General features: G+C 37.6%; 1 protein-coding gene across 2 annotated transcripts in view; it reads left to right on the top strand.

Annotated features, from left to right (window-relative positions):
• The window catches only part of PMS2 (PMS1 homolog 2, mismatch repair system component), a 38314-nt gene that overhangs the window by 344 nt on the left and 11030 nt on the right, over positions 1 to 26940 (top strand). For both annotated transcript variants that reach the window (XM_069084892.1, XM_069084893.1), the window contains exons 2-11: positions 3613 to 3752; positions 4188 to 4274; positions 4857 to 4959; positions 6534 to 6717; positions 8397 to 8564; positions 9025 to 9122; positions 11136 to 11235; positions 21450 to 21534; positions 23307 to 23462; positions 24140 to 25031. In XM_069084892.1, coding sequence (XP_068940993.1) covers positions 3613 to 3752; positions 4188 to 4274; positions 4857 to 4959; positions 6534 to 6717; positions 8397 to 8564; positions 9025 to 9122; positions 11136 to 11235; positions 21450 to 21534; positions 23307 to 23462; positions 24140 to 25031 — 2013 coding nt within the window. The remainder of the gene's footprint in view (positions 1 to 3612; positions 3753 to 4187; positions 4275 to 4856; positions 4960 to 6533; positions 6718 to 8396; positions 8565 to 9024; positions 9123 to 11135; positions 11236 to 21449; positions 21535 to 23306; positions 23463 to 24139; positions 25032 to 26940) is intronic.

The following is a 26940-nucleotide window of genomic DNA, read 5'->3' as shown; positions in this document are numbered from 1 at the left end:
CCCCCCCCCCCCCCTTCCTGGAGTGGGCGGATTGACTTCATTGGGCGGAGCGATTTCCCTGCGGTTTAGAACTTTGCCGGGTCTGGGAGCTCTTGGAAGTGATGTGAGGGAAGAAAAGGGGAATGGGCCTTGAAATGGGAGGCGGCAAGGGTGCAGCGGAAAGTGCTCTCTGCCAATAAGTGGCAGTCAGTGTGACCAGGTGGTATAGGTCATGTTGACTTGTCAGGACCTCAGTTTCCCCTGCTGTTCTGCCCTATTGTTCTGGTCCGACCGATCTAACCCATCCTTCTGGCTCTGCTTTGCAGGACCATCATCCATGCTGACTGCCACGTCTACGTATTGAGCTTTCCCCTTCCTTTTGAGCTTTAGTCTCAGCTCTCCAGCTGCCAGCTAGACATCACCTCCTTGTCCCTTGGACGTTTCAAACTCAATATGTCCTAAACTGAGCTCATTACTTCCCCCAACCTACCCAGTGTGAACCCTCCTCTCCTAACTTCAGTATTTCTTTCAAGGCCTCCATTATTCTTTCAGTCACCCAAGTTCTCAACTCAGGAGTCAGCTACCACTCTTTCACTACCACCCTTTCCCCCTTCCTTCCCCTCCATATCCCATCAGTTGCGAAGTCTTTTTTTTTTCTGTATCTGCAACAACTCTCATTGTCTTTCCCCTTACAGTCACTCTAATTCATGCCTTCCTCGCCTCTTGCCTGTAGTATTGCAGTAGCTCCCTAATTAGTCTCCTTATATTCAGTTTTTTTTTCTTGTTAATCATCTACACAGCTGACAAATTGATATTCTTCCAATACAGGTCTGACCATGTCATTCACCTTTAGTTGCACCTTGCCTCCAATATTAAATATAGATTCTTCCATTTAGCATTTAAAGCCCTCGAAAAACTTAGCTTCAGCCAATAGGCTGAAGATTTCAATTTAATTACATATTTCTTTCTCTCAGTACCCTATGCTTTAGCCAAACTGTCCTTAATTTTCCTTGGAGACTGGATGTGAGGAGGAAGTCCTTTTTTTGTGTATTAAGATTAAGCTTGTGTGGTGGCTAGGTGGCGCAGTGAATTGAGCACCAGCCCTGGAGTCAGGAGGACCTGAGTTCAAATTTGGCCTCAGACACTTAACACAAAAACTAGCCGTGTGACCTTGGGCAAGTCACTTAACCCCAATTGCCTTCCAAAAAGAAAAAAGAAAAAAGATTAAGCTTGCTAAATAGTCTAAGGAGAGAGGCTTATGTTTAAGGGGATGTTGTTAAAGGATTATTCATTTAATTTTGCAATTTTCCTGAAGAGTTTGTACATGCCTGGTACTATTATCCATCTCACCTCTGTCACCTCTATTATCTCGGCATCTTCCCTGTAGCAGATACTTTGTTTCCTTTTTCACCAAACAGTTCTTTCTAGGAAAGATAAACCTAATAAAAAAGCCCAATAAAAAAGTAGAGGCAGAACTTTTATTTTAGACCCTTCTACTTGTTTTATTAAGGTTCAAACAATCCTAGAATGTTAAATCTGCAAGGATATTAGAGGTTATCTAATTTAACCCCTTCCTTTTACAGATAAGGAGACTGAGGGCCCACTTTATTTCTTTGGTTTAGCTATCAAAATATGCTACTCTTTGTTCACTGATAATTTGAAGGATGTTTCTAAATGCAGAAGAAACAGCCTTTAAATTTAAATTTGGCCTTTATTTTTTTCCTTTACTAAGAATAAGCAATATCCTATGCACACTTTAGAAAATCAGGGTAGCACACCTATCAAATCAACAAGATTTTGGGTGCTTAGTATGTTTTAAAACTGCCCTAGGCCCTGGGATATAGAGACAAAAATGAAACTACCTTTGACATCAAAGGGTAAATATGTCTACATGTAAGAAGGTAATCTATAGGGGAGAAGCTTTTAGCTGAGGAATCAGGAAAGACTTAAAGTTATGTAAAGTTTCATTTAAGTCAAGTCTTATACTTCGTTCAAAAAGTCAGCCTCAAAAATACCAGAAAGGTGTGGCAAACATCTGGAGGTTTTAGTAGAATGGAAACAATATTAGTTTCAACAGTATGGTATGGAAGCAAAGGAAAAGACAAAATATTTATATCCTTAAATAATACCCCCATAGACCACTGTTGGCCAAAGAATCTCATTGCTATTATAATGTAACTTCCTAAACTACAAGGTCAAGGATGGTTTATCTTTACAGCGATACGTTGTAAAGATTGAAGTAGAGTCTCATTTGTGCAGTCCCATAAATTAGTGGTGTCTTAATTTGTAATTGTTCTTTTGTATATGTATTTAAGAAAGGGCAAAAGTCTTCCTGCCAGCGTTGTAAGATGTGGTGGATTCTGAACTAATTGAATGAATAGACACCAAAAATAGTTATTAGTGAAGCAGAGAATCTCTAGTGGGATGTTCTAGGGAGCTGTCCTTGGTTCAGTTATGTTTGTCTGTGACTTGGGACTAAGGCATAGTTGGCATGTTTATTAAATTTATAGAAGACACAAAGGTATAGCTAATTCATTGTTATATAGAGTCAGGATTCCAAAAGATCTCAATGGATTAGATGAAAATGAATACATTTAGTAAGTGTAAAGCTTTCTGCATGGGTTGAAAATTTAGTTTTACGGGTATGAGATGGAAGATTATCTTTAATCTTTAAAAAATCTTTAAACAAACTAATTTTAGGGGACTTTAAGTGAATATGAATCAGCAGTATAATGTGGCAGCCCAAAATGTTAATGTTGCATTTAGAGAGAGGCATGTCCAGAATTATGCCTTTTCAGAGTATTGGTCGAATAAAACATAATGTATCATATGGGGCATGTGACCACATTTTAAGAAGGACATTGATAAACTAAAGAGCTTCCAGGACAGACAGCGAAATTGTCAAAGAACTGCCATATGAGAATCAGATAAAGGAATTGGAAATTTTAGCATGGATAAAAGAATACTTAAAATCATATTTTTATAGTTAGAAGGTACTTTAGTGATCATCTAGTCCAACCTCTTATTTTATGGTTAAGGAAACAGATCCAGAGTGGTTGGATGATTTGCCCAGAATCATACAAGTAGTAAGGAGCAGAGCTGGGGTTTTAACTCATATTTTCTGACCCTAATCCAGTGTTTTTTAAACTATACCACACTTAGGGGCAACCTGAGAGCTGATTTGAAGAGCTGTTATAGAAGGGGAATTTAGATTGTTTTGTCCTCAGAGTACTGAACTAAAAGTAGTAGGTAGAAGTTGTAGAGAGGCAGACTTTGGCTCAGTTTATGGAATATCTGCCTAACAATTAGAGCTATCTAAAAACAAAATGGGCTGCTTTGGGATAAAAGGTTCCTTCACTAGACATCTTAAAGCAAAGACTGAATGACCATTTATCAGCAGTGATATAGAGGGGATTGTTGTTTATGTGCAAGTAGAACTAGATGTCCTTGGATACCCTTTCCAATTCTGAGACTCTATGATTTTGGAACATGACTATATCTATAATCTAACTAGGAACTAGGTTAGTCATGTTGACTGAAGTACTTTGAGCAGTTACCATAATTAAGAATCAGAATGAAAATATATAAATACATATTTTCATTTTCAGTAATCAACTGTGTTTTATTTTTCAGTGTAGAAACTGCTAAAGCCATCAGACCTATAGATCATAAATCAGTTCATCAGATCTGCTCAGGACAAGTGGTGCTTAGTCTAGGCACTGCTGTCAAGGAGCTGTTAGAAAATAGCTTGGATGCTGGAGCCACTAATATCGGTGAGTTTACAAGAGCTTTAAATTAGGGAATGGGTTAGCTTCATAATGTTCTTATTATAGGCAAATGATATATATTTACTGATATCAAAAATGAGACAATGTCATTCACATATTTTAACTCAAATTTAGTTTTATTTAATTGGCAAGTATGTTTTTTTGAGTCTTTACTATGTCCATAACAATTTGCTAAGTGCTAACATTATTCATCCCAGTGAAATAGAACCAGATATCTACTTAGATCAAAAGTATAGGCTAATAAATGACAACATAAAAGACTTAAAGGGGGAAAATTAAAAAAATATATATTTTAAATAGTATCTGCATTGTAGTTAAAGTAGTGAGTGCTAATTTAGAAAAGCATTAAGAAAATCAGTGTATAAGCTTTTCAACATGGAAGTTGTGTGGAAGTTGTTAAATGTTTTTTTATCTTCTTAGACTTAAAGCTTAAGGAATATGGAGCTGATCTTATTGAAGTTTCAGACAATGGTCTTGGAGTAGAAAAAGAAAACTTTGAAGGCTTAAGTAAGTTGAATTTTCTTGACTGTTTTAAAGCAGTTAGACAAAATAAACCAACATTTATATTCCATTCTCTTAGTGAACACATATTTGGGTTTAAAAAACCATTCATGAGCCAACCTGTTAATACTTAAAAAAAAAATTTTTTTTTGCCTTTGGGAGGACAATTGGGATTAAATAACTTGCCCAAGGTTACATGGCGAGTTTTTTTGTGTGGGTATTGAGTGTCTGAGGCTGGAACCGAACTCGGGTCCTCCTGACTCCGGGCTGGTGCTTTAATCACTGCGCCACATAGCCTCCCCTTACTTTTTAATTCTTTTGAATTATTGAATATTGAATATATTCCAAGCCCCATCCTTTTGGAAATGGTGAAATGATTCAAAAACATGCTATATATAGATTGGATAAAAGAAATGGGAATGTTTAGCCTGGAGAAGAGAATGAGTATTTAGCATTACAGATACAGAGCTAGAGGTGATCTAGTCTAACCTCTCATTTTGTCGATGAAGAAACTAAAGCCCAGAGAGGTTAAAGGACTTGCCTCAAGTCACTTAGGTATTAAGAGAAGATGTTTAACTTCTTTTCCAGCTCTGAAACATCATACTTCCAAGATTCAAGATTTCTCTGATCTAACACATGTTGGAACATTTGGCTTTCGAGGAGAGGCTCTGAGCTCACTGTGTGCATTGAGGTAATAGTACATTTTTAACTTTTGCCGATGTTTCTACATTAAAAAACAAACAAACCAAAACCCTGAATTGGAAAAGAGTGATTTCGGTTATTAATGTTTCAATAAGGCTGATGAGACCTGGAATGTCTTTGGAATAGTTTATTTCAAATTGACAAAGTAAATGGTTAATTTGTAGTTTGGTGTTATCACATTAGCAAAGAGGTGTTTAAATATATAGAAGTGCTTAATAAATGCTCGTTAATTGATTAAGAATGTAGCAAACCAAGCAGAATATGAAGTCCATGAAGGGAAGAGTTAAGGTTGCAGTGCTTTTGTCAATGAATGAAGATGGAGTGGTGGATGTCCTAAGATTTCGTTATGCCCATAGTATCTTCTGTGTAAGATTTCATTAAATCTTAGGAGCACATGGCCAGAAGACACTATAAGGGTAGATAGTGTTTCCGCACTTTTGCCAGTTTCCCAGAGTGGGACGTGAGAACCTCAGTGATTCATGCAAATGTCGAAAGTGCCATGAAATATTAAATCTCTTGTGAAGATGAAGAAATAGCCTCTCAAAAACTAATTATTAGCAGGGACATGAGATGGAACTGGCGGAAGGCCTGATGTTTTAGAGAGTAATATTCCTTCCTATTCCTATGTCCTGGGTGAGAAACTAGTAGTAAAATTGAGCTATAGTTTATTTTACGTAAGGTCAGTGTACTCCATGCTTTTCTGTATGTTTTTTGTTGTTCTGGTTCTCTTATCAAGTGTGGTCTTTGGTTCTATGTTTTAGAAAAATAGACGTCATGCTTAATTAGACTTTTGAATAAAACATATATATCATATGGGCATGTGAATAAAGTATAATAATTGAGATTCCATTCTTCCCATGAAAAATATAAGCTTTAGCAGTTCTAACATTTTACAGAATTTTATTACTTTGATTAAAGGAATCATGTTACTAATCGTCATGGAAATGTTTAACTCTCAAGTTTTAATTTTAAATCCTTGGCAAAAAAAAAAAAAGATTTTTAATTCTTTAAAAACTTAATTAACCTGATGAGCTGACTTTGACTTGCCAGAAATATCTATTGAATATTGTATATTGGTTTTCAGATTTGGAAAGGTAGGAAAGGAAGGAGACTGAGAAAAAAAGAACCTTTCACATAAGCTCATGAACCATAAGACTTTTTAATTCTTTGCAATTCTATGATAAATGGAAAATTACAGTTTTCATGATGGCAAAGAAGATACAGCTTTCTTTTCCTTACTAACTGACAGAAGATCTATTTTTCCCCTTATCTCTTCTATTTGAAAAAAAAAAAGCTAAGTACCAAACTTAGAAATTATGAATTTTTATCTGTCAAAACCCTGAGTATTTGTAGTATGAGGGATATGATATAACATTTGCATCTGAGATGTTATATCTGACTCAGAGTAGATCATTATCTTTTGTTAAGAGATTTTGTAAATAGTACTTAAAAAAGGGGAGGGGAGCATATATGAAAGTAACTGTCTGATAACCTCTTGTCTCAGATGGTAAACATTGTATATTCTGAGAAGAGATGCTTTTGGTTATGTCTTCTTTTTTATAGTGATGTTATGATCTCAACTTGTCACAAGTCAGCCACAATTGGAACTCGATTGATCTTTGATCACAATGGGAAAATTGTTCAAAGGGTCCCTTACCCTCGACCACAAGGGACAACTGTCACTGTACAGCAATTGTTTTCCACTCTGCCTGTGAGACATAAAGAATTTCAACGAAATATTAAGAAGGTATAGTGAATTAATAAAGACCCTGATTTTTAAAAGATTTTTTTTTATCGTGTTAAGCATATAAGTTACTTTTTCAATACTTCAAAAGATCTGTAATTTCATTCGTATAAATATGTTTGCCCTTCTAGGCATTAATAGACAACTTGAGTTTCTGTGGTCAAAATACAATCATCACAGATTGGCCAGCTTTATAGAAATAAGCCTTTCCAATTCATAGACTCAGTAGAGTCCATTACTGAGCCCACACTCAGACCCTATTCAGCTCAATAGGATGTACCAGAACTTCTGTTTAAAAAAAAGCTTTAGCTTTTGAAAAATTCTAATTTTTTGATAGGAGTACATCTTGCTTTCTTTTCATGTTCTACCTGGTTAATCAATGTTAACTATACCCAGGCCATTTTCCCCTCTACCTCTAGCTTAGCCATTTCTTTTCACCTCAATCAGCACCTTCCACACTGATCTAGACCTCTGCAATCCATGTCCCCACTTCTTAGGGAAGTTTATCCACTCATCTTAGCTCGTGTCCTAGGGAAGGATTGGTGAATAAGTTAGTGCAAACTAACCTACAAAGTCCTCTATATGTACTGATTGACCCCAGATCATGGTTGACCTTTACATTCCATCCAGCCATACAGCTAGGCCATCCTGCAATCTGTCTGTTACCATGCTTCTTTACCCATACCTCTGCTTCCCACATCTTGCTTTGGTAACAGTAATATTATCAACAATACCATTACTTCTGGAAAGGGCATTTCATTTGAGTGCTATACCAGTTAATTCATCATTTCTGTGAATCACCACTCCAAAACTCCCTTTCCTGGTTACTACTGTTGACTTCCACTTTTGGAATGTAAACTCCTTCAGGGGCAGGGACTGTTTCACTTTTTAAAAAAAGTTATTTGTATCTTCATCACTTAATAAGTAAGTGGTTAATAAATGTTTTTTCATTTATTCATTCATTTATTTGGGTATAGTAAAAATGTGTCATTGATGCTTTCTTTTCTTATTCTGTTATCTTAATTCTTTTTGAAAATTATTTAGTTTGTTTTTTCCCTTTAGTCAGACATGACTATATTGAAACAATGTTATATTTTTTCTTAGATAGTTGTTGAATGTCCATGCATGTGTGTAATGAATAAACTCAGAAATTACATTACTTCACTTTGAGTTTTTGTAATTCTGAAAGCTTCTAATAGCTTTACATTTATTTTAAACATTCTCCATTTTTTGAAACTTTGAAAAATAACTCAGTAAAGCCTTCATAAATTTGAATGAAAATTAAGTGCATTATTAAACATATAACTAAAAACATTTTTAACATCTAAAGTATTTTCAGGAGGCTAACCCATGCCTAAGTTTTACATATTGTAAACAAAGGAGTCATGTATTTATTTAGAAATGTTTCATAAAGAAAGTAAACAGGTATTAATACCAACTAGAGGAATATGGAAGCCAAAGATTTGGGGCTCCATTTTATGCTGTAATTGAGTGCTATGTGCCTTAAATTAGGTTAATCTCTATGCCTAAGGTTTCCTAACAGTCAGGAAGAATTGTTTTTGTTAAAATATTTTGATACCTTCAATTATACTACTATAATTGTTGAACAATGGTTATTATATGCTTTTCCAATTATAAATGATTGAGAGGTTTTCTTGCGATTTTTGTTTGTTTTTAACCAGGAATTCACCAAAATGGTACAGGTATTACAAGCATACTGTATCATTTCAACAGGTATCCGAATAAACTGTACCAATCAGGTTGGACAAGGAAAACGACAGACTATTTTATGCACAAATGGAAACTCCACAGTAAAGGAAAATATTGGAGCAGTGTTTGGACAGAAACAGGTAATAATTGCCAAACAAATTGCATTGTAGTTGTGGCAGGTTATTGTACTTTTGGAATGAATGTTTTCCAAGAAAAATTCAATAATTAAGTGTTCTTTAACATTTCCCACTAAGATTAGTTGAACTAGAATAATTAGTTGATTGTTTGAGAAAACAAAAAGCTATTTTGTTCTTTCTTGATATATTGAAAATCATACCCTTCTGCTTCTGCTCAGGAAACATAGGTAATATTTTGTCCAGTAAATGGAATGACCTGAATTTTCTAGTTTTTCAGGTACATGTCAGGATTATGATCAGAATCACTTTGTAAGGCAAACAAATCAGATCTAGTTCCCTTGCTTTCCTAGTGTAGTTTAGTTAAACTTAGAGAGGGAGGCAGAGGGGAAGAAGTCACATGCCTTATTTCCGGAATTTAGGTTTACTCTATTAGACAATAACAATGAACCATGATTTTTTTCAGTTGCAAAGCCTCATTCCCTTTGTACAGCTGCCCCCTAGTGAATCAGTTTGTGAAGAGTATGGTATTGACTATAATGATGCACTACATAATCTCTTTAGGTAAGTGACTAAAGATCTTTGCCTACATGATTCCTTGGAGTTATCTTTGACGGGGCTTTTTGAGAGAAAAATGATGATTTAGGAATTGCATAAAATTGTGAGTGATATTGCTACTGAGAAGAGAATTTAGGGGAAATACTATAAGAAAGAATCCAGATGATTAAGGAATAAAAGGAGTTTCTTTGTTCTATATAATTTGGTACATTTTCAGTTTTTCTGCTGAATTTATATCCTTAGTGGTTTTAGGTAATAAATGATCAAAATAATTTTAAAACATAAAGTCATTATTTTATCATAGTAGAATATAGGATTGATTTTATAGCATGTTTTATTTCTTTTTGCTTAAGTATTTCTGCCTTTCCCCAAACTCAGACTTATTTCTTTTTTTGAAAATAAGTTTTATTGATGCCTTTTTTTATATCACAGCAATTTCCATCTAGAAATATATTAACCATTATCCCTCAGCTCCTTGGAATTGCCTTGTTTTGAATTTAATTTAATTTTTTCCAATTAGCAAAAAGGTATTTTCTCTCCTTTCCACCTCCCCTGGAAAAAAAAAAGAAAAACAAAACCCTTCTAACAAATATGCATAGTCAAGTAGAACAGATTCCTGCCTTGGACATGTCCAAAAAATTGCTGTCTTATTCTACATCTTGAGTCTGTCTCTGTCAGAAGATGGGTAGCAGGCCTCATGGAATCATGGTTGATTGTTGTATTGGTCATAATTCTTAAGTCTTTCAAATTTGAACCTTCCCTTGTAAACAAAGAACACAGTTAAATTAAACTTAACCGATAATCAACACTGACTACTTCAGCCTGGATATAACATTCTGCCTTTGTTATGCCTTACCTCTTTGCCAAGAGAAGAGAGAAAGAAGCAAAATTATATAGTCCAATTGGTCTGGAAGAACAGAGCTCTCCCTTATAGACCATGGGGTCTATGTATTTTGTGAGTCAGAATCCTCTCCAAACCATAGTCCATGATTCCCCTCTAATGCATTTTCTTTTTTTTTCTCAAGTCACAGAACTCACAGTTTATAAGGTTCAAAGGAAAGACTGGGGGGGGAAGATAATTTGTTTTGTTTTGGTGATGGTAGTACCTGAATATGCTTATGTGGGTGGAGAGGAAAGAGTCAGAAGAGAGGAGATTATTGATAATTCAAGACAGGGAGCAATTGATGAAACAAGATCCTATTGAGCTAGGAGGGGATCAAGGACAAAAGTAGAAGGGTTACCCTTGGAAAGGAGATAGGCTTACTTTCTCCTCTGAGGTAGGAGGGAAAGAAGAAATAATGGTTGAAATTATAGAAGTTTTGAGGTGAAGAGAAGGGAAGTTAAGAGTGAACCTATCAGATCTGAGTTTTTTCACTAGCCTAGGAGATGAAATTATCAGCTGAGATTGGCGTGGGAACTCAAAAATCATTTAATGTTAGGCTAATGATTTTAATTTTACATTAATATGTGAAATTCTGTCATTAAGCATTTCCTTGGATATTTCTTATTCAAACTCAAATATCCAGTAAACACTATCACATTGTGATTAAGTTTATTTGCTAAAGATGAAGCAAAAATCTAGTTCTGGAGGATAGTCTTGAATGAAGTTTTCTGAGCAGCTGGGAGCGTTGGGAATGTTCGTGGAGGGAATATACACTGGAGGAAAACAGAGGAAAAGGGAACTGAATAAAAGTTTTATGAGTAAATATGATATAGGATATATAATGGAAATCCTATGGAATTGCTGGAAGCACTGGTTTCTGTTTTTCTGAGAAGTAGGAGTAGAGTATGCCTAAAATATTTCAAAAGTATATCACCAGATTGGGGGGATTTGGAGGGGGTGGGGAGGACAGGAAGAGGGAAAAGATGGAGCTTTAAAAAACTAAAATTATTGTGCTACATAACAACAGTGCTTTGCACATAGTAGATGTTTAAAAATATTTTTTTTAATTAAATATATGTTGACAAATTACTTTTTCTACTCTGGGTCCCAACCCTTATCATATTAATGTAAAATAGTATTTCAGGTTTTGTTTCCTGTTCTGACCATGGTGTTGGAAGGAGTACAACAGAGAGGCAGTTTTTCTTTATCAATCAACGACCTTGTGACCCTGCAAAGGTAAAATTACTAGCAGCACTGCAATATGAAGTTAGTCCTTCCACATCACAGGGGCCAGGAGGAGGCAGCCCCAAGATCTGGAAAATCCCCGCAAAATTTTTTGGCCTTCCCTTCATACCAGAGAAGAAGACTGAATTAATTATGGTATTAAAAGATAAAATATGTAGATATTATACCATGCTATACATTTATGCATTTCTGAGTTTCCAAATTTTCTGTGTTATCTGCTGACCTTCACATGTTGTCTGTGGTTACTGCAAAACACTCCCAAAATTTTTCCAATTAAATTTTTTTTTTGTTTTTTGGAGGGCAGTTGGGGTTAAGTGACTTGCCCAAGGTCACACAGCTAGTTTTTATGTTAAGTGTCTGAGGCTGGATTTGAACTCAGGTCCTCCTGACTCTAGGGCCAGTGCTCTATTCACTTCGCCACCTAGCTGCCCCCCAATTAAATTTTTTCATGCCAACCCAAAATATACCAAAACCATGGTGGGGAAAGTCATGATGTGGAAGGGATAACTGTATATATTTGACCTTTAGCTTCCCTTTTTTCCCCTACTCAGTATAATTTTTTTGGAGGGGGAAAGGCAGGGCAATTGGGATTAAGTGACTTGCCCAGGGTCACATGGCTAGTGAGTGTTAAGTGTCTGAGGTCGGATTTGAATTCAGATCCTCCTGACTCCAAGGCCGGTGCTCTACTCACTGCGCCACCCAGCCGCCCCCACTCAATATTTTTTAATCACTTTTGATACTCAAAAGTTCTGATATAGTAAATTCTCTGTGAACTACCTGTTGTGATTATCCAGAAATTTTACTCGATGTCATCCATTATAGGCATTTCTGTTCTTCTAGAGATACTCTATAGCAAGCTCTTTGGTATCATTTTAAGGTTTACAAAGCACTTTCCCCACAGTATCCCTTTGAAGTGGGCAATATATCTTATACTCATTTTACAAATGAGAAGTTGAGGCTAGAGAGGATATATTCAGAACATTTCTATCTACACTATGCTGATGTTACAAATATGTTTATATATGTTACTAATGAAAATTAAAATAGAATTATACTGAACTTAAGGAGACAAATGTTCCAAGTGTTCACAAAATTTCACTCAAAGTTGAGACTTGAAAGTAGTTTTTGGATCATAGATCTAGAGTTGTAAGGGTCTTTAAAGGCCATCTAGTCCATCCTTTTCATTTCATAGATGAGCAAACTGAGACACTGGTAGGTTAATTGACTAAACCCACACTCTTGAAAATTGTAAATTTGAAAGGTAAATTTTACCTAAGTTCTCTGATTCCAGAGCCAATGAGTGGTCTTTGCCTTGTGCCATGCTGCCCCCAATTTCTTTATAACATACTTGATAAGTGACCATCTTTTCAATTTTTGAGGATTTCCAATTTTATAAATCCCAAGGTTTCTTAAGGCAGCCTATTCCGTTTGTTTGTTTTTTTAAATCCTCAGTGTAAACACCAAAAAAAGAGAGCATTTCCTTACAAAGTAGGACACAAAAAGAGGAAACTGTATGAAACCATGAATCTCTATTTCTTCTTTAAATTTAATTTGTTTTTAGTTTTCAGCATTCATTTCCACAAGATTTTGAGTTTCAAATTTTCTCCACATCTCTCCCCTCCCCCCCACCCAGTGATAGCATGCATTCTGGTTACCCCTTCCCCCATCTGCCCTCCCTTCTTCCCCCATTTGCCCTCCCTTCTTCCCCCTCTGCCCCCCATTCCCTTCCCTTCTATTTTCCTATAGGGCAAGATAGATTTCTGTACCCCATTGCCCATATATATAATTTCCTTGTTGCATGTAAAAACAATTTTTAACATTTGTTTTTGAAACTTTGAATTCCAAATTTTCTCCCTTCTTCCCTCTCCACCCACGTTATTGAGAAGGCAAGCAATTCAATATAGATTATACATGTGTAGTTATGCAAAACGCTTCCATAATAGTCATGTTGTGAAAGATTAACTATATTTCCCTCCTTGCTATCCCACCCCCCACTTAATTCTGTTTTCTTCTTTGACCCTGTTCCTTTTCTTTTTGTTTTTTGGAGGGGAGAAGGTAGGGCATGTGCTCAGGGTCACATGGCTAGTTTTTTTGTCTGTGTGTGTTAAGTGTCTGAGGCCGGATTTGAACTCAGGGCCTCCTCACTCCAGGACCAGTGCTCTATTCACTTTGCCATCTAGCCGCCTCAACCCTGTTTCATTTCAAAAGTGTTTGCTTTTGTCTACCCCCTCCCCATCTGCCCCCCCCTCCTTTCCTCCCACCCCCAGTCCTGTTATTCTCTTTCCCCTTACTTTCCTGTAGGGTAAGGTACACAATTGAGTGTGTATGTTATTCCCTCCTTAAGCCATATCCAATGAGAGTAAGGTTCACTCATGCCCTCTCACCTTCCCCCTCTTCCCCTCCATTATGAAATCTTTTTCTTGCTTTTTTATGTGAGATAATTTACCCTATTTTTTCTCTCCCTTTCTGCTTTTCCCAGTATATTCCTCTGTCATGCCTTAGTTTTGATTTTTAGATATCCCTTCATACATGAATGTCTGCTTCAAACCGCTCGCTCTTCTTATGCCTCTTCCTCTGTACATATATATGTATATGATAAATTCTACATATTACTTTCAAAACTGCCCTGCTTGTCTGTGTTTCCTTTTGAACTTCCTTCCATACCCTTCTGTGTTACACTGGCCCTCTTTTCTTTTTGAATTGCTGTTGCCAACCTCTGCCATCCATCTTGATCTCCTCCCACTCAGTAAAAACCTAGGGAAAGAAGAATTAAAAAAAACCTTTCTAACAAATACACATAAAAACAAATCCACACAGTGGCCATGTTCAAAAACCTATTTCTCTTTCTACACCTTGTGTTCTTCCCCTGTAAGGAGATGGGTAACATGCTTTGTCACAGATCTTCTGGAGACATCGCTGATCATTGCGTTAGTCAGAATTTTTTAAGTCTTTGTAAGTTGTTTCTCATTGCAACGTTACTGTTCTTTCTTAAACTATTCTGGTTCTGTTCACTTCTCTGATCAGTGCATACTACCCAGGATTCTCTGAAATAATTGTTTTCCCTTTCTTAACTACACATATGCTACAATTTGTTCAGCCATTCCCTGACTAAGAGGCAATCTGAGGCGCACTCTCTTAGGTTATAGTTCTTTTCCCATCCTGCCCCTGCTTATTTCCCTGTTCAGATTTGTTGTATTTCTTTTCCACACTATGTGTGTTCAATCCTTTTGTCTATTTCAGATAACAGTGAGGTTCATTCACATCTGTTGCCCACTCCTCTCACCCTTCTATGTTGACTTTCACCTCCCTGCTCTTCCCCTCCATTGTAATAGCTTTCTCTTGCCTCTTTTATGTGAAATAATTTACCCTATTCTATCTCTCCTTTTCTCCTTCTGTATCAGCAATGCCATATTCACAATTCCTATAGAGATTACAAATATGCTGATATAATTATCCATTACAAAATACGTCATGTTTGCCATATGAGGAAATAAACTAGAAAATTTATTAAGATACCAAAAGACTGAGTCCCAAAACCAGAAAGTGAAAGCCATCAGAGTAGTTATGATATTGGCACAGGTAGATAAAGTAGAAAGCACCCACATTTTCAAGCCTTTAAAACAGAACAGGCTACCTCAGGCAAAGGTCCTCCTCTCCCCACACACAGCAACCACCCAGCGTCCTGGAAGCGCGCTCCCAGCAGCTCCGGCCCCTGGCAGTCCTCAGCAGGAGTCCTTAGCAGAAAGTCCTTAGCAGTCCTAACTCAAAAAGGGCTTCGCACTGCCACTGCCTCTGCTGCTGCCGCCGTCACCACCACCGCCAGCCAACGCAGGAACGCTAGCTTGGCTTCCGCTTCCTCTTGCTCCTCCCCTTCCTGCTACATCAGCAAGTCCAACGGGGCATGGAAGATCTTTAAATCCCATAACCCTTACATTCGGCCCCAAGATCTTTCATGTCCCTTACTTGACAAAAATACAGTAGGAATAACTGGTGTCAACAAAATTTCACAACAATATAACAAGAATAGCACACAATAAACACAGAAAACCATATTTTAGGGTGGCGCTTGAGCACAAGCTCCCCATCATTCCCCCCACCCCGAACAAATGGGGCCCCAAAATCTTGTGGTAAGGGGTGAAGATCTCTTCTTCTATGGCTACTTGCTGCTGAAATCGGATGTAGAGCTGTCCCTGTCCTAAGGGGTCCCATTTGAGAGGTCAGTTCTTAATATGCTTGATGCCAGGTCCAAGGGTGACACATCACAGTTGCAGACAGGGGGTGACATCCAGCTTAAGCTATCAGGCATCTACAGATGGAGGGTACCAAGCCTGTGGAAACAAATCTAACAAACAAGGTGAACAAACAAAAAATCAAGAAAAAGCAAAGAGACAATAACCAGACTATCGTAGCCTCACTCACGGTAGAATAAATGAGTTAAGGGTACAATTTTGTAATCATCTTCTCCAGAATAAACAATAGTTACAGTGTTATCCCTCCCATATGCTATAATCTCTGCAGCCTTTGGAAGATCATCTGGCTTCTGTTTTACCCATACTTTAGCTCCTGATTTTATTCTATCAGTAGAACCAAATCCTTCAGTTCCTGTGACAGTTATTTTGGAAGGAGGGTCAGTTTTTACAAGTGGCATTGTTTTACAAGGAACAATAATCACTTGAACTATCCTATCATTCTTGTGAATCTGTATGGGCCTTTCACTTAAATTCTGGAATGTTACAACAATTTCTCCTTGATAATTAGAATCTATTACTCCAGCCAATACATGTATTCCTTGAGCTGCTAATCCTGATTTGGGTAAAATCTGTCCAAAGTGATTTTTAGGGATTCTTATGCATATCCCAGTGGAGATTTTTCTTATTTCTTTTCTGTCCAACCAAAAGTCCTCTAAACAATGTAAATCATACCCCATTGAACCAGGTGGTCCTGGGTACGGTGCTGGGACATCTGGCCTCAAGGTCCAATACTCAATAATTGGGATCTTGTGTGTTTGTTGTTTTCTAATTTGCAGATTGGGGGTCATCATTCTGGCTAGAGGTGTACTTCCTCCCAATGGTCTATTATTCAAATTACGCAAAGCCATGAACAAATTATCCTTCCAATGTTGATATGAATTATTGGAACTTAACTTCCTCAATTGTCCTTTCAGTAATCCATTCATTCTTTCAATCAACCCAGATGCTTCTGGATAATATGGAATATGATATATCCATTCTATATTGTTTAGTATACAATACTTCTTCATTTCATTGCCTTTGAAATGTGACCCGTTGTCACTTTGAATCTGCATTGGGGTTCCATAATATAGGCTTATGAGATCTAGAGTTTTACAAGTGTTTTTCTGGGTTGCATTCTTATAAGGACAAGCTACTAGTACACCTGAATAGGTATCAACACAAGTACATATAAATCTGCATCCTTTATCCAGTGGTAGTGGACCAATATAATCTATTTGCCAGATTTGGGTTGGGACTTTTCCTCTTGCTATCTCTCCAGTTACTACCCGAGGAACAGTTCGCTCCTTTTCCAATTGACATATATGACAGTCTTCTGCTATCTGTTTTAACAGTGAATGAGAGATACTAATACCTCGATCTTGTGCCCACTGGTGTGTGGCCTGGACCCCCAAATGGCCTGCTGTTTGGTGGACCCATTTTGCTAATACCGGATCATCAGTTGTTGTCAAAGTAGGGACAATATGTTCAGTAGCAATCTTTGCCAGTCGATCAGCATGAGCATTGTACTCACGTTCTGGTGTGGTGGGGGCCACGTGAGCATCTACATGAAAAACTGACAAGTCAGTGACCAAAGACATGTTCCAGATATCTTCCCATAATTCTTTTCCCCAGACTTGTTTGCCATGAATTTCCCAATTTTCATTTTTCCACATGGGCATCCATGTAGCTAACCCATTAGCTACCGCCCATGAATCAGTGAATATATGACACTGTCCTCCTTGTTCTAGTTTGATGGCTTGATATACTGCCATAAGTTCAGCATATTGGCTACTTGCACCTATCCCAGTACTTTCCAAAGTCCTTCTAGTACATGGGTTATAGGCCACTGCTTTCCAATGTCTTTTTTGCCCCAAATATTTTGCTGTCCCATCAGTAAACCATGCATGTCTCTTTTGTTCCTCAGTTAATACATCATATCCCTCATTCCACTTTACAGTGGACTTTACCAACTGTTGCTTTGGCTCAGGGGGTGTGTCATTCCTCTCAATTTCTATGTTTGCTACAGATTCATGTAGAGCAGAGACTCCGCATTTGCCTGTTTTCGCTCTATTTTGAATATACCACTTCCATTTGATTATACTAGCCTCTTGGGCATGTCCAATTCTGTGAGAAGCTGGGGTACTCATTACCCAGGTCATAATTGGGATTCCAGGTCTTAATATCACTTCATGGCCCAGAGTCAGTTGTTCAGTCTCCACCAAAGCCCAATATGCAGCTAACAACTGCTTTTCAAAAGGTGTATACTGGACTCCAGATGAAGGGAGTTTCCTACACCAAAATCCCAAAGGTACATTTCGGCTTTGTTGTTTTTGCCATAAGCTCCAGTTTGCATAATCATCTTATACAGTCACTTGCAATTCCACTGGACCATTTTGCATGGGCCACAAATCTAGGGCCAATTGTATGGCAGCCTTGGCTTCTTCAAAAGCTTTACTCTGCTCAAGTCCCCAATCGAATTCATATTTCTTCCGTGTGACTCTATATAAAGGTTTTAAAATCTGTCCCAAATGTGGAATGTGGTGCCTCCAGTATCCAAACAATCCTATGAACTTTTGGGCCTCCTTCTTATTGGTAGGGGTAGGAAAATCCTGAATCTTTTGTCGGGCTTGAGGAAGAATCTCCCTTAGCCCCTTGTTCCATTGTATACCCAAAAATTTCACATTTTGAGCTGGTCCTTGAACCTTTGCAGGGTTAATTTCCCACCCTTTACTTTTCATATGCTCAATTAGAAGGGTCAAACTCCTTTCCACTACTTTCGCATCTTTTCCCTGTATCATGATATCATCAATGTAGTGGGTAAGCTGTATACCAGGTAGCTTTAATTCATCCAACTGTTCAGCCTGTGTGAGCAGGCACCCTGGGGACACTGGGGTGCTTGCCACTACACCTTCTCCCAATATATTCCTCTCTCATCTCTTAATTTTATTTTTTAGATATCATCCCTTCATGCTTAACTCATTCTATGCCCTCTATACACATATGTACATACATATACCCACCTACATATACATATATGTATGTATACATATATATTCCCTTTAACTATCCTCATACTGAGAAAAGCCTCATGATTTACAAATAACGTCTTTCCATGTAGGAATGTAAACAGTTCAACTTTAATAAGTCCCTTATGATGTCTCTTTCCTGTTCACCTTTCCATGCTTCTCTTCAGTCTTGTATTTGAAAGTCAAATTTTCTACTCAGTTCTAGTCTTTTCATTGAATGTCTGTTTTTCTCCTGAAGGATTATACTCAGTTTTTCTGGGGAGGCAATTCTTGGTTTTAATCCTATCTCCTCTGACCTCTGGAATATCATATTCCAAGCTCTTCGATCCCTTAATGTAGAAGCTGCTAGGTCTTGTGTTATCCTGATTGTATTTATACAATACTTGAATTGTTTCTTTCTGGCTGCTTGCAATATTTTCTCTTTGACCTGGAACTCTGGAATTTGGCTACAATATTCCTAGGAGTTTCCTTTTGGAATCTCTTTCAAGAGGTAATTGGTGGATTCTTATAATTTGTATTTTACCCTCTGCTTTTAGAATATCAGGGCAGTTTTCCTTGATAATTTCTTGAAAGATCATGTCTAGGCTTTTTTTTTTTATCATGGCTTTCAGGTCCAATGATTTTAAAATTATCTCTCCTGGATCTATTTTCTAGGTCAGTGGTTTTTATTTATGAGATATTTCACATTCCCTTTTATTTTTTCATTCTTTTGGATTTGTTTTATAATATCTTGATTTCTCATAAAATCATTAGCTTTTATTTGCTCCAATCTAATTTTGAAGGAATTAATTTCTTCAGTGAGCTTTTGAACTTCCTTTTCCATCTGGCCAATTTCGATTTTTAAGGTATTATTCTCATCATCGGCTTTTTGGACCTCTTTTGCTATTTGAGTTAGTCTGTTTTTTAAGGTGTTATTTTCTTTAGCATTTTTTTGGGGTCATTGTTGACTTGTTTTTCATGATTTTTTTTGCAACACTCTCATTTCTTATCCCAATTTTTCCTCTACTTCTCTTACTTAATTTTCAAAATCCTTCTTGAGTTCCTCCCTAGCCTGTGACCAATTCATATTTTTCTTGGAGGCTTTTGACTTTGTTGTCTTCTTCTGGTTCTATGTTTTGATTCTCTTTGTCACCAAAAAAAGATTCTATATTCTGTTCTCTCTTCCTCTGTTTGCTCATCTTGCTAGCCAAATACTTGACTTTTGAGCTCTTTGCCACAGCAGAACTCTGTTTCCATAGTGAATAGTGCAGTGTCCCAAATTTCTGGGGTTTTGCACAGCTGTTGTCAGAGCTTCTTCTAGGCACCTGCTGCAGATCTGTGAGGAGGGCTGCCTCTCCACAGCCTCAACAAGCTCTGCCATTCCAATGCTCCTCACCCCAGGACTGCCACCGAAGACTGTGACCCAGATCGAAGCAAGGCAAAGCAAGAGAATCCTGCCTCAACACCAGCAGAAAGAGTCCTACAATTGCCCTCTGGTCAGTCAGCTTGGTTCCCCCACTATCTGTGGGCCTAGACTTCAGGAAACAGCCGCCGAGGTGGTTGCTGTAGCATAGGGACCCAACCACGTTCTTCTCTCCCACAGTTCCAACAGTTTCCCCACTGACGTTTTACTTTATTTTTGACATTTATGGGTGAAGTCTGGAAACCACCACAGCTGCCAGTGAATCAGCAGCAACTGTGACAATGGCTGCTTCCAGAGCTCTCTGCCCACAGACAGTAAGAGGATCAAACAACTGGTCAGAAGGAGGCTACAGGGGTCTTTTTGCTAGCATTGAGGCAGGACTCTGTTGCTTTGCCCATACACAGATCCAGGTTGCAGTCCTGGGTGGCAGTCCCAGGGCAAGGAGGAGCACTGACACAGCAGAGCTTGTGGCCACAGTGGAGAGGGAGCCCTCCCCACAGTCCCAGGGCTGAAAAGAGTGCTTGTTGTTAACTCATAGACCGCAGCACAGGCCTGCAGAGTAGTAAACACCTCTGCTTAGATCATACCACTCTGGAAGAACAGAAAACTTAGAGGTCCCTAGCAGTCTCTCTGAAAACACTGTGCAAAACCCCTTAAACTTGGGATGTTGTTCATTTTCACCCTGGAAGCAGAGCCCTACTTTAACAGAGAGTTAAGAATCAAGTAATAGGCTGGGAAAATGTGCAAACAATGGGAAAAAACTCTGACTATAGAAAGTTACTATGGTGACAAGGGAGATCAAAACACACACTCAGAAGAAGACAAAGTCAAAGCTTCTACATCCAAAGCCTCCAAGGTCATGGAAGAGCTCAAAAAGCATTTTGAAAATCAAGTAAGAGAGGTAGTGGAAAAATTGGGAAGAGAGTGAGAGTGGTGCAAGAAAATCATGAAAACTGAGTCAACAGCTTGGTAAAAGAGACAAGAAATACTGAAGAAAATAACACCTTAAGAGTGGACACCAGGGGAGAGGTGTGAATTGATCCAACCATTGTGAAGAGGAATTTGGAACTATGTCCAAAGGGCTATAAAACTATACATATCCTTTGTTCCAGCAGTACCACTGCTAGGTCTGTATCCCAAAGAGATAATAAAAAGGGGGAAAGGGACCCACATACACAAAAATATTTATAGCAGCTCTTTCTGTAGTGTCGAAGAATTGGATATTGAGAGGATGCCTACCATTTGAGGAATAGCTGAACAGGTTGTGGTATATAAATGTAATGAGAGATAATCCTCTTCCATAAGAAATGATGAGCAGGTGAATTTCTGAAAAACCTTGGAAAAACATGAACCGATAGTGAGTGAAACAAGCAGACCAGGAGAACAGGATCTAGTTTGCCAACCCCTAAATTAGATAATCTCTAAAGACTCTTGAAGCTCTAATGTTTTATAATTGTAAGATTAAGTATTGGTTGGGCAGAGATACTATAATATAAAAGAAAATAGAATACTTATAACTATTATTAATCTTTGTTCTTCCTGTAGATTTCCAGACTAGTGAATGAAGTCTACCACTTATACAATCGGCACCAATATCCATTTGTTGTTTTTAACATTTCTGTCAATTCTGGTAAGGTCTTAAAATTCTGTTTTTTTCCTTTTTATTCCCACTACTGTCACCTTGGTTCAGGCTCTCACCTTTAATGCTGTAGTAACCTTCTAAGTGGTTTTCCTTATTTCATCTGGCTCACTCCCCAATCCATCTTACATCTTGTTGACATGTTACTCTTCCTAAAAATACCCCTTCTAATCCTATCCCTCTGATGTTCAGAAATTCAGTTCATTTTTATTTAACCAATATTTATTATGCTTTCTGTTTTTGGCACCATGTTAAGTACCAGGAGAGACACAGACAAATAAGACATGATACAGGCACTCAAGAATTTTACTTCTTAGTAGGAGAGATAAGGCAGGTTAAAAAAAAATAAAATACAAACTGGAATCCAACACCTCCAAGTAACACGTTATGAAGGCGGGACAGATTACTTTGGCTTAGGGAGATTAGGGAAGGCTTCCTGTTTTTTGGATAGAGGAGGTGAAAGTTAGGGAAAGTTAATTCCAGACATAGGAAGCTGTGTGGAAAAAAACAAATAGCAAACTATTTAACAGCTTCCCATTGCTTACCAAATATAGTCCAAATTACTTAGTTTGTTGCTCAAGAACCTTTGCAATATAGGCCAACTCTACCTTTCGAGACTTATTTCAGACTAGGCCTCAATTTATACCCTGTGTTCCAGCCAAACTGGATTACTCAGTTTCTTGAGTCTACCTTGCAATTTCCTGTCTCTGAGCCATAGCCTTTTCCCTCCCCCAACTATATTTCCATTTGTTGAAATCCTTCCAGTTTTTTAGGACCTTTCTACCCCTCTCCATTTCTTTCTGCCTCCCCCGCAATTAGAGTTGATCTTTTCCTCCTTTCAACCATGAAATGCTTTTCATATACCTCTCACAGCATTTATATTCTTTCTTATACTATAGTTATTTGTGTATTTGCCATATTCTTTTCCTGTCTACCTTCACCCTCCCTAATTATAAGCTCCTTTTGGACAAGACTCCATCTTGTCTTTGTCTCCCCTTGGTGTCTCATGCCATGGCTTATTTGTGGCAGAAAATGAATAATGAATATTTGTTTAATTGAATTGAAGTTCTTTAAAACTTGGACAATATTACTTCAATAACAAAAATGAAATGATACAGCTGTAATATGAATGGAAACAACTTACTGTACAGCCATGATTAGATGATCACTTTGAGACTAAGTTAATTATTTTATTAGGAAAAGGGTGGCTTTTTAATGTTGTAGCCAAAGGGGAAGCAAGAATATCCAATGAAGTTTTTAAAGATAAAATGCTCTCGGGGCGGCCAGATAGCACAGTGGAGCACCGGCTCCAGTGTTGGGATGACCTGGGGATCGAATCCCGGGTTCAGACTCTTAGCACCCACCCAGAAACACCTGGCCGTGTAACCTTGAGCAAGTTACTTAACCCCAATTGCTTAGGGGTGGCCAGGTGGCTCAGTGAGTAAGAGCACTGGCCCCAGAGTTGGGATGACCCTGGGATTGAATCTGGGCTCAGATACTTAGCACCACACCCAGAAATAACCGGCTGTGTAACCTTGAGCAAGTTATTTAACCCTAATTGCTTAAAAAGATAAAATGCTCTCGCTGGATCTTAGCAAATGACCTCTTTGCCCATTTCTGTATTATGTGTAGTAGAGTTGTAAAGTTTAAAGTTTTATGCCTTTTGGCCATTCTTATCTGATAAATTAGAGCAATATGACTGCTTTCATTGTTAAAGTTTTAATAAAGTGTAATAAATACTTTTTGTTTTGTTTTGTTTTTAGAATGTGTGGATATCAATGTAACTCCAGACAAAAGGCAAATTTTTTTACAGGAAGAGAAGCTTTTGTTGGCAGTGCTAAAGACATCTCTCATAGGAATGTTTGATAGTGGTGTTAACAAACTTAGTGTCAACCAGAAGCCTGTGTTGGACATTGAAGGTAAGAAAATTATAAATGTATTTTTTAAAATGCTGTTAAAAATTTTACCTGTTCTGACGTGCTCCTTATTGTTCTAAGGGTAAAGTAGCTTTGTCACAGGACCAAAATTATTCTTTTTTAATTCATGAGTTAGTTGGATTTTATAATATATGGCTATACATTGAACACAAGTCACCTTAAGTGCAGGAGAGCCAGTTGTGTTCATAGAAATGGAAGCTGAGGTTTTCAAACAAAGGATGATGTTTCCTGAGCAATAAAATCTAGCTTGAGTTTATTGTTGTAACGAAATAAAATTTAGACAAAACTAACCTGGCACACATTTATATAACTAATTATTATTTTACTATGTGGTAGTTAGGCATAAATGGAAAGCCATTCACTATAATTATTAGCATGATTTCTTAAATACTATTAGTTTAGATATTTTTGGAATCAGTTGGGAGAGAGTGCTCCTAAAAGAAAAATGAGACAGAGAAAAATTATGGGTCCCTAAACGCTCCCTTTTAGGGAGAAAAGTTGTCTATTACTTCTCTACCTCTGTCAGGTTTGGTCTTAGGGATCTGAACTACACCTAGCAACAAGGGCTGTCAGTTTCTAAGTTTTGGCCAAACACTGTTAAATCCTCTTATTTCCAAGGAAGAATCCCTGAAGTAGTTCTGTCTTCATGTTTGTTTTAGGTAATTTATTAAAGATGTGTCCAACAGAGATGGAAAAACCTCTCCCAGAAAAGGAGAAGAATCTCATCTCACTACCCACTAAAGAAGAAAAAAAAACATTAACTATTGCCAGACTACGAGAAGCATTTTCTCTTCATCATGCGACAGAACACAGTTCTCAGAATCTGAAAACTCTTAAACAACCACAAGACTCTCCAAGACAGAGAAATCCCTGGTCGTTTTGCAACGCTCCAAGTCCTGTAAACTCCCCCAAGCAAATCTCTGGCAAAGAGTGCAACAGTCAGGAGGAGACACTGGAGCCAAGTCCATGCAGACATAGCAGTATGAATCCAAAGCCAGTAGACAGTGACAAATATTCAGGACACAGTAGCACTTCCACAAAATCTGATGAAGGTTTCAGCACTCCGGACAGGGGTACCCATGTTGACAAGGAATGTGTCACAAGTTCACTTGAGGAAGATTACACATTTTCAGAAGAAGGTGTTGAACCTCTTAAGAAATCACCAGGAACTGACAGTCAGCTTTCAGTCACAGAACGTAGTTTGGAAGAAAAAGGTATTGAGAATGACTTCAGAAATTTGCCTCAGCCAAGTAATAACTCACCACCAAAAGGGAAGCGATTTAAAAAGGAAGTGACTTCTTTAAATTTCAGTGTTCCCCCAAAGGGGATGAATTCTGAGACCTGTTCAGCATCACAGGTAGATGTAGCTATTAAAGTTACTAAGAAGGAGGTGCCTCTGAACTTCTCCATGACTTCTTTAACTAAACGGCTGCAGCAGCTACAACATCAGGAACAACAAAGGGAAAAGGCACTGAATTACAGAAGATTTAGGGCAAAGATAAGCCCTGGAGAAAATCAGGCTGCAGAAGATGAGCTGAGAAAAGAAATAAGGTATTTTTTACCTTAATTGTATTTTCCTGTAACCCACTTGAGAGCAAAATAAATTGAGTAACATATGTTCAATTGTCACCTATATTGAAGAATTAAGATATTGATGCTAACTATTTTCACAGTTCTGTTAAAATCTGTTTGGCTCATAACCATGTGAGATTTCAGTGAATTTTTAAGTCCCTGGAGCTTTATTCTTTTCCCTCCTTCTGAGAATTCATCTATTCTCATAGCATCAACTCTATATATCTGTGTTAATGACAATCCCCAAATCTGTAGGTATAGTCTCTCACATAAACTCTGGTATCTCCACCTCCTGTACATTCCCATTTTAATATCTCACCATTTTAACTTGTCTTCCCTCCCTCTTAACAAAACCAACCCTTTCTCCCATGTTACCTTCCTTTGTATGTGGACAGATTGTTCTCCACCCTCAATCTTATTTAGATCTTACCTATTCTTGAAGCTCAAATAAAGGCCCATCTCCTTCCAAGAGTTTTCTTGGTCTTCTCTGAACTCTAGTTCCACATATTCATTTGCTTATAAGACATTTTAGTTTAAATGTTGTACTGTCACCTCAAATTCTACTTATTTCTCTGCCTTCCCCCTAGTAATGACTTTCTTCCAGCTAACCAGGTCAAAGACCTCTAAGCCATCTTTAATGTTCTTCTTCTTTTTTTTTTTTTTTGCTTTGCTGTCTCAGCTACATATCAAATCACTTCTCCTGTGCTTCCTTTGTGCTAAGTCCTATAAACTCTTCCTTGGTAATGCCTCATATCAGTTAATATCTTTTAGCACCCTAGTTCAGACTTTTATCTCCCACCTGTTTCTGTTCTACTGTAGTAGACCTCTAACTGGTCTTTTTCCCTCTCTTTTTTCTTTTTGAATTGGTGGATCTTCTATTTCACTGCACTGAAAATATACAACTTTTATTTGCAAATGCACATATCCTAAGATTTAGCAAAAGATCAACACATATCCAGAAATAAAAAAGTGTCATCTTGCTTAGATTTTTCAGTAGTTTCATTTCAACAACTTTTTTTTAGTGAAATCACAGTATCCCATACTTTATAAGGCAGAAATAGGTAATGAAGTAAATTTTTTACAATTAATATGAAATGCCTTTTAAAATGTCTAATAATACGTTAGCAGAGCAAATGTTCACATTGGTCATATCCAAAAATGTCTTTCTTTTTCTACCTCTGTCGAGAAACAGGAAACATACTTTAGGTTTATCTGGAATCACAGTTGGTCACAGTTAGCACTGATCAGAGCTAAATCTTTCAAAATTGTTTATCTTAACAATGTGTAAATTGGTCTTCAAGCTCTGTTCACTGTGCTCTGCATGAGTTCATACAGTCTCCCCAGGTTTCTCTAAAATATTTTAAAATATAATTTTTAATTTTAATTTTCATCATTTCATCATCACTTAATGACACAGTTAATATTCCATTATATTCATGTATCATAATTTGTTCAGCTTTCCTCAGGTGATGGATGGGCACTCCCTCAGTTTCCAGCTTAGGGCTGCTACAAAAAGAACTGCTATAAATTTATTTTTTTTAATTTTTGCTTTTTTTTGCTTTTTGGAGGGCAATTGGGGTTAAGTGACCTGTCCCAGGTCACCTGGCTAGTTTTTGTGTTAAGTGTCTTAGGCCAGTTTTGAACTTAGGTCCTCCTGACTCCAGGGCTGGTGCTCTGTTCACTGCGCCACCTAGCCTCCCCTACTGCTACACATTTTTTTATCTCTTTGGGGCATAGGCCTAGTAAGGGTAGTGATTTTGGGGCATTCCAGAATAGCTAGACCAGTTCACAGCTCCACCAGCTTTACCTGTTTTCCTCATGGGTTGTCATTTTCCTTTTTTGTTAACTTTGCCAGAAGGATGGGTATAAGATAGAACTTCAGAGTAGC

This window comes from Petaurus breviceps, unplaced genomic scaffold (genome assembly GCF_028583685.1).
Source record: "Petaurus breviceps papuanus isolate PSGF00001 unplaced genomic scaffold, PetGlider_PUasm1.0 175, whole genome shotgun sequence".
Lineage (NCBI taxonomy): Eukaryota > Metazoa > Chordata > Mammalia > Diprotodontia > Petauridae > Petaurus > Petaurus breviceps.
The sequence above is the reverse complement of the archived record's forward strand: the minus strand, read 5'-3'. Positions and strand labels throughout refer to the sequence as shown.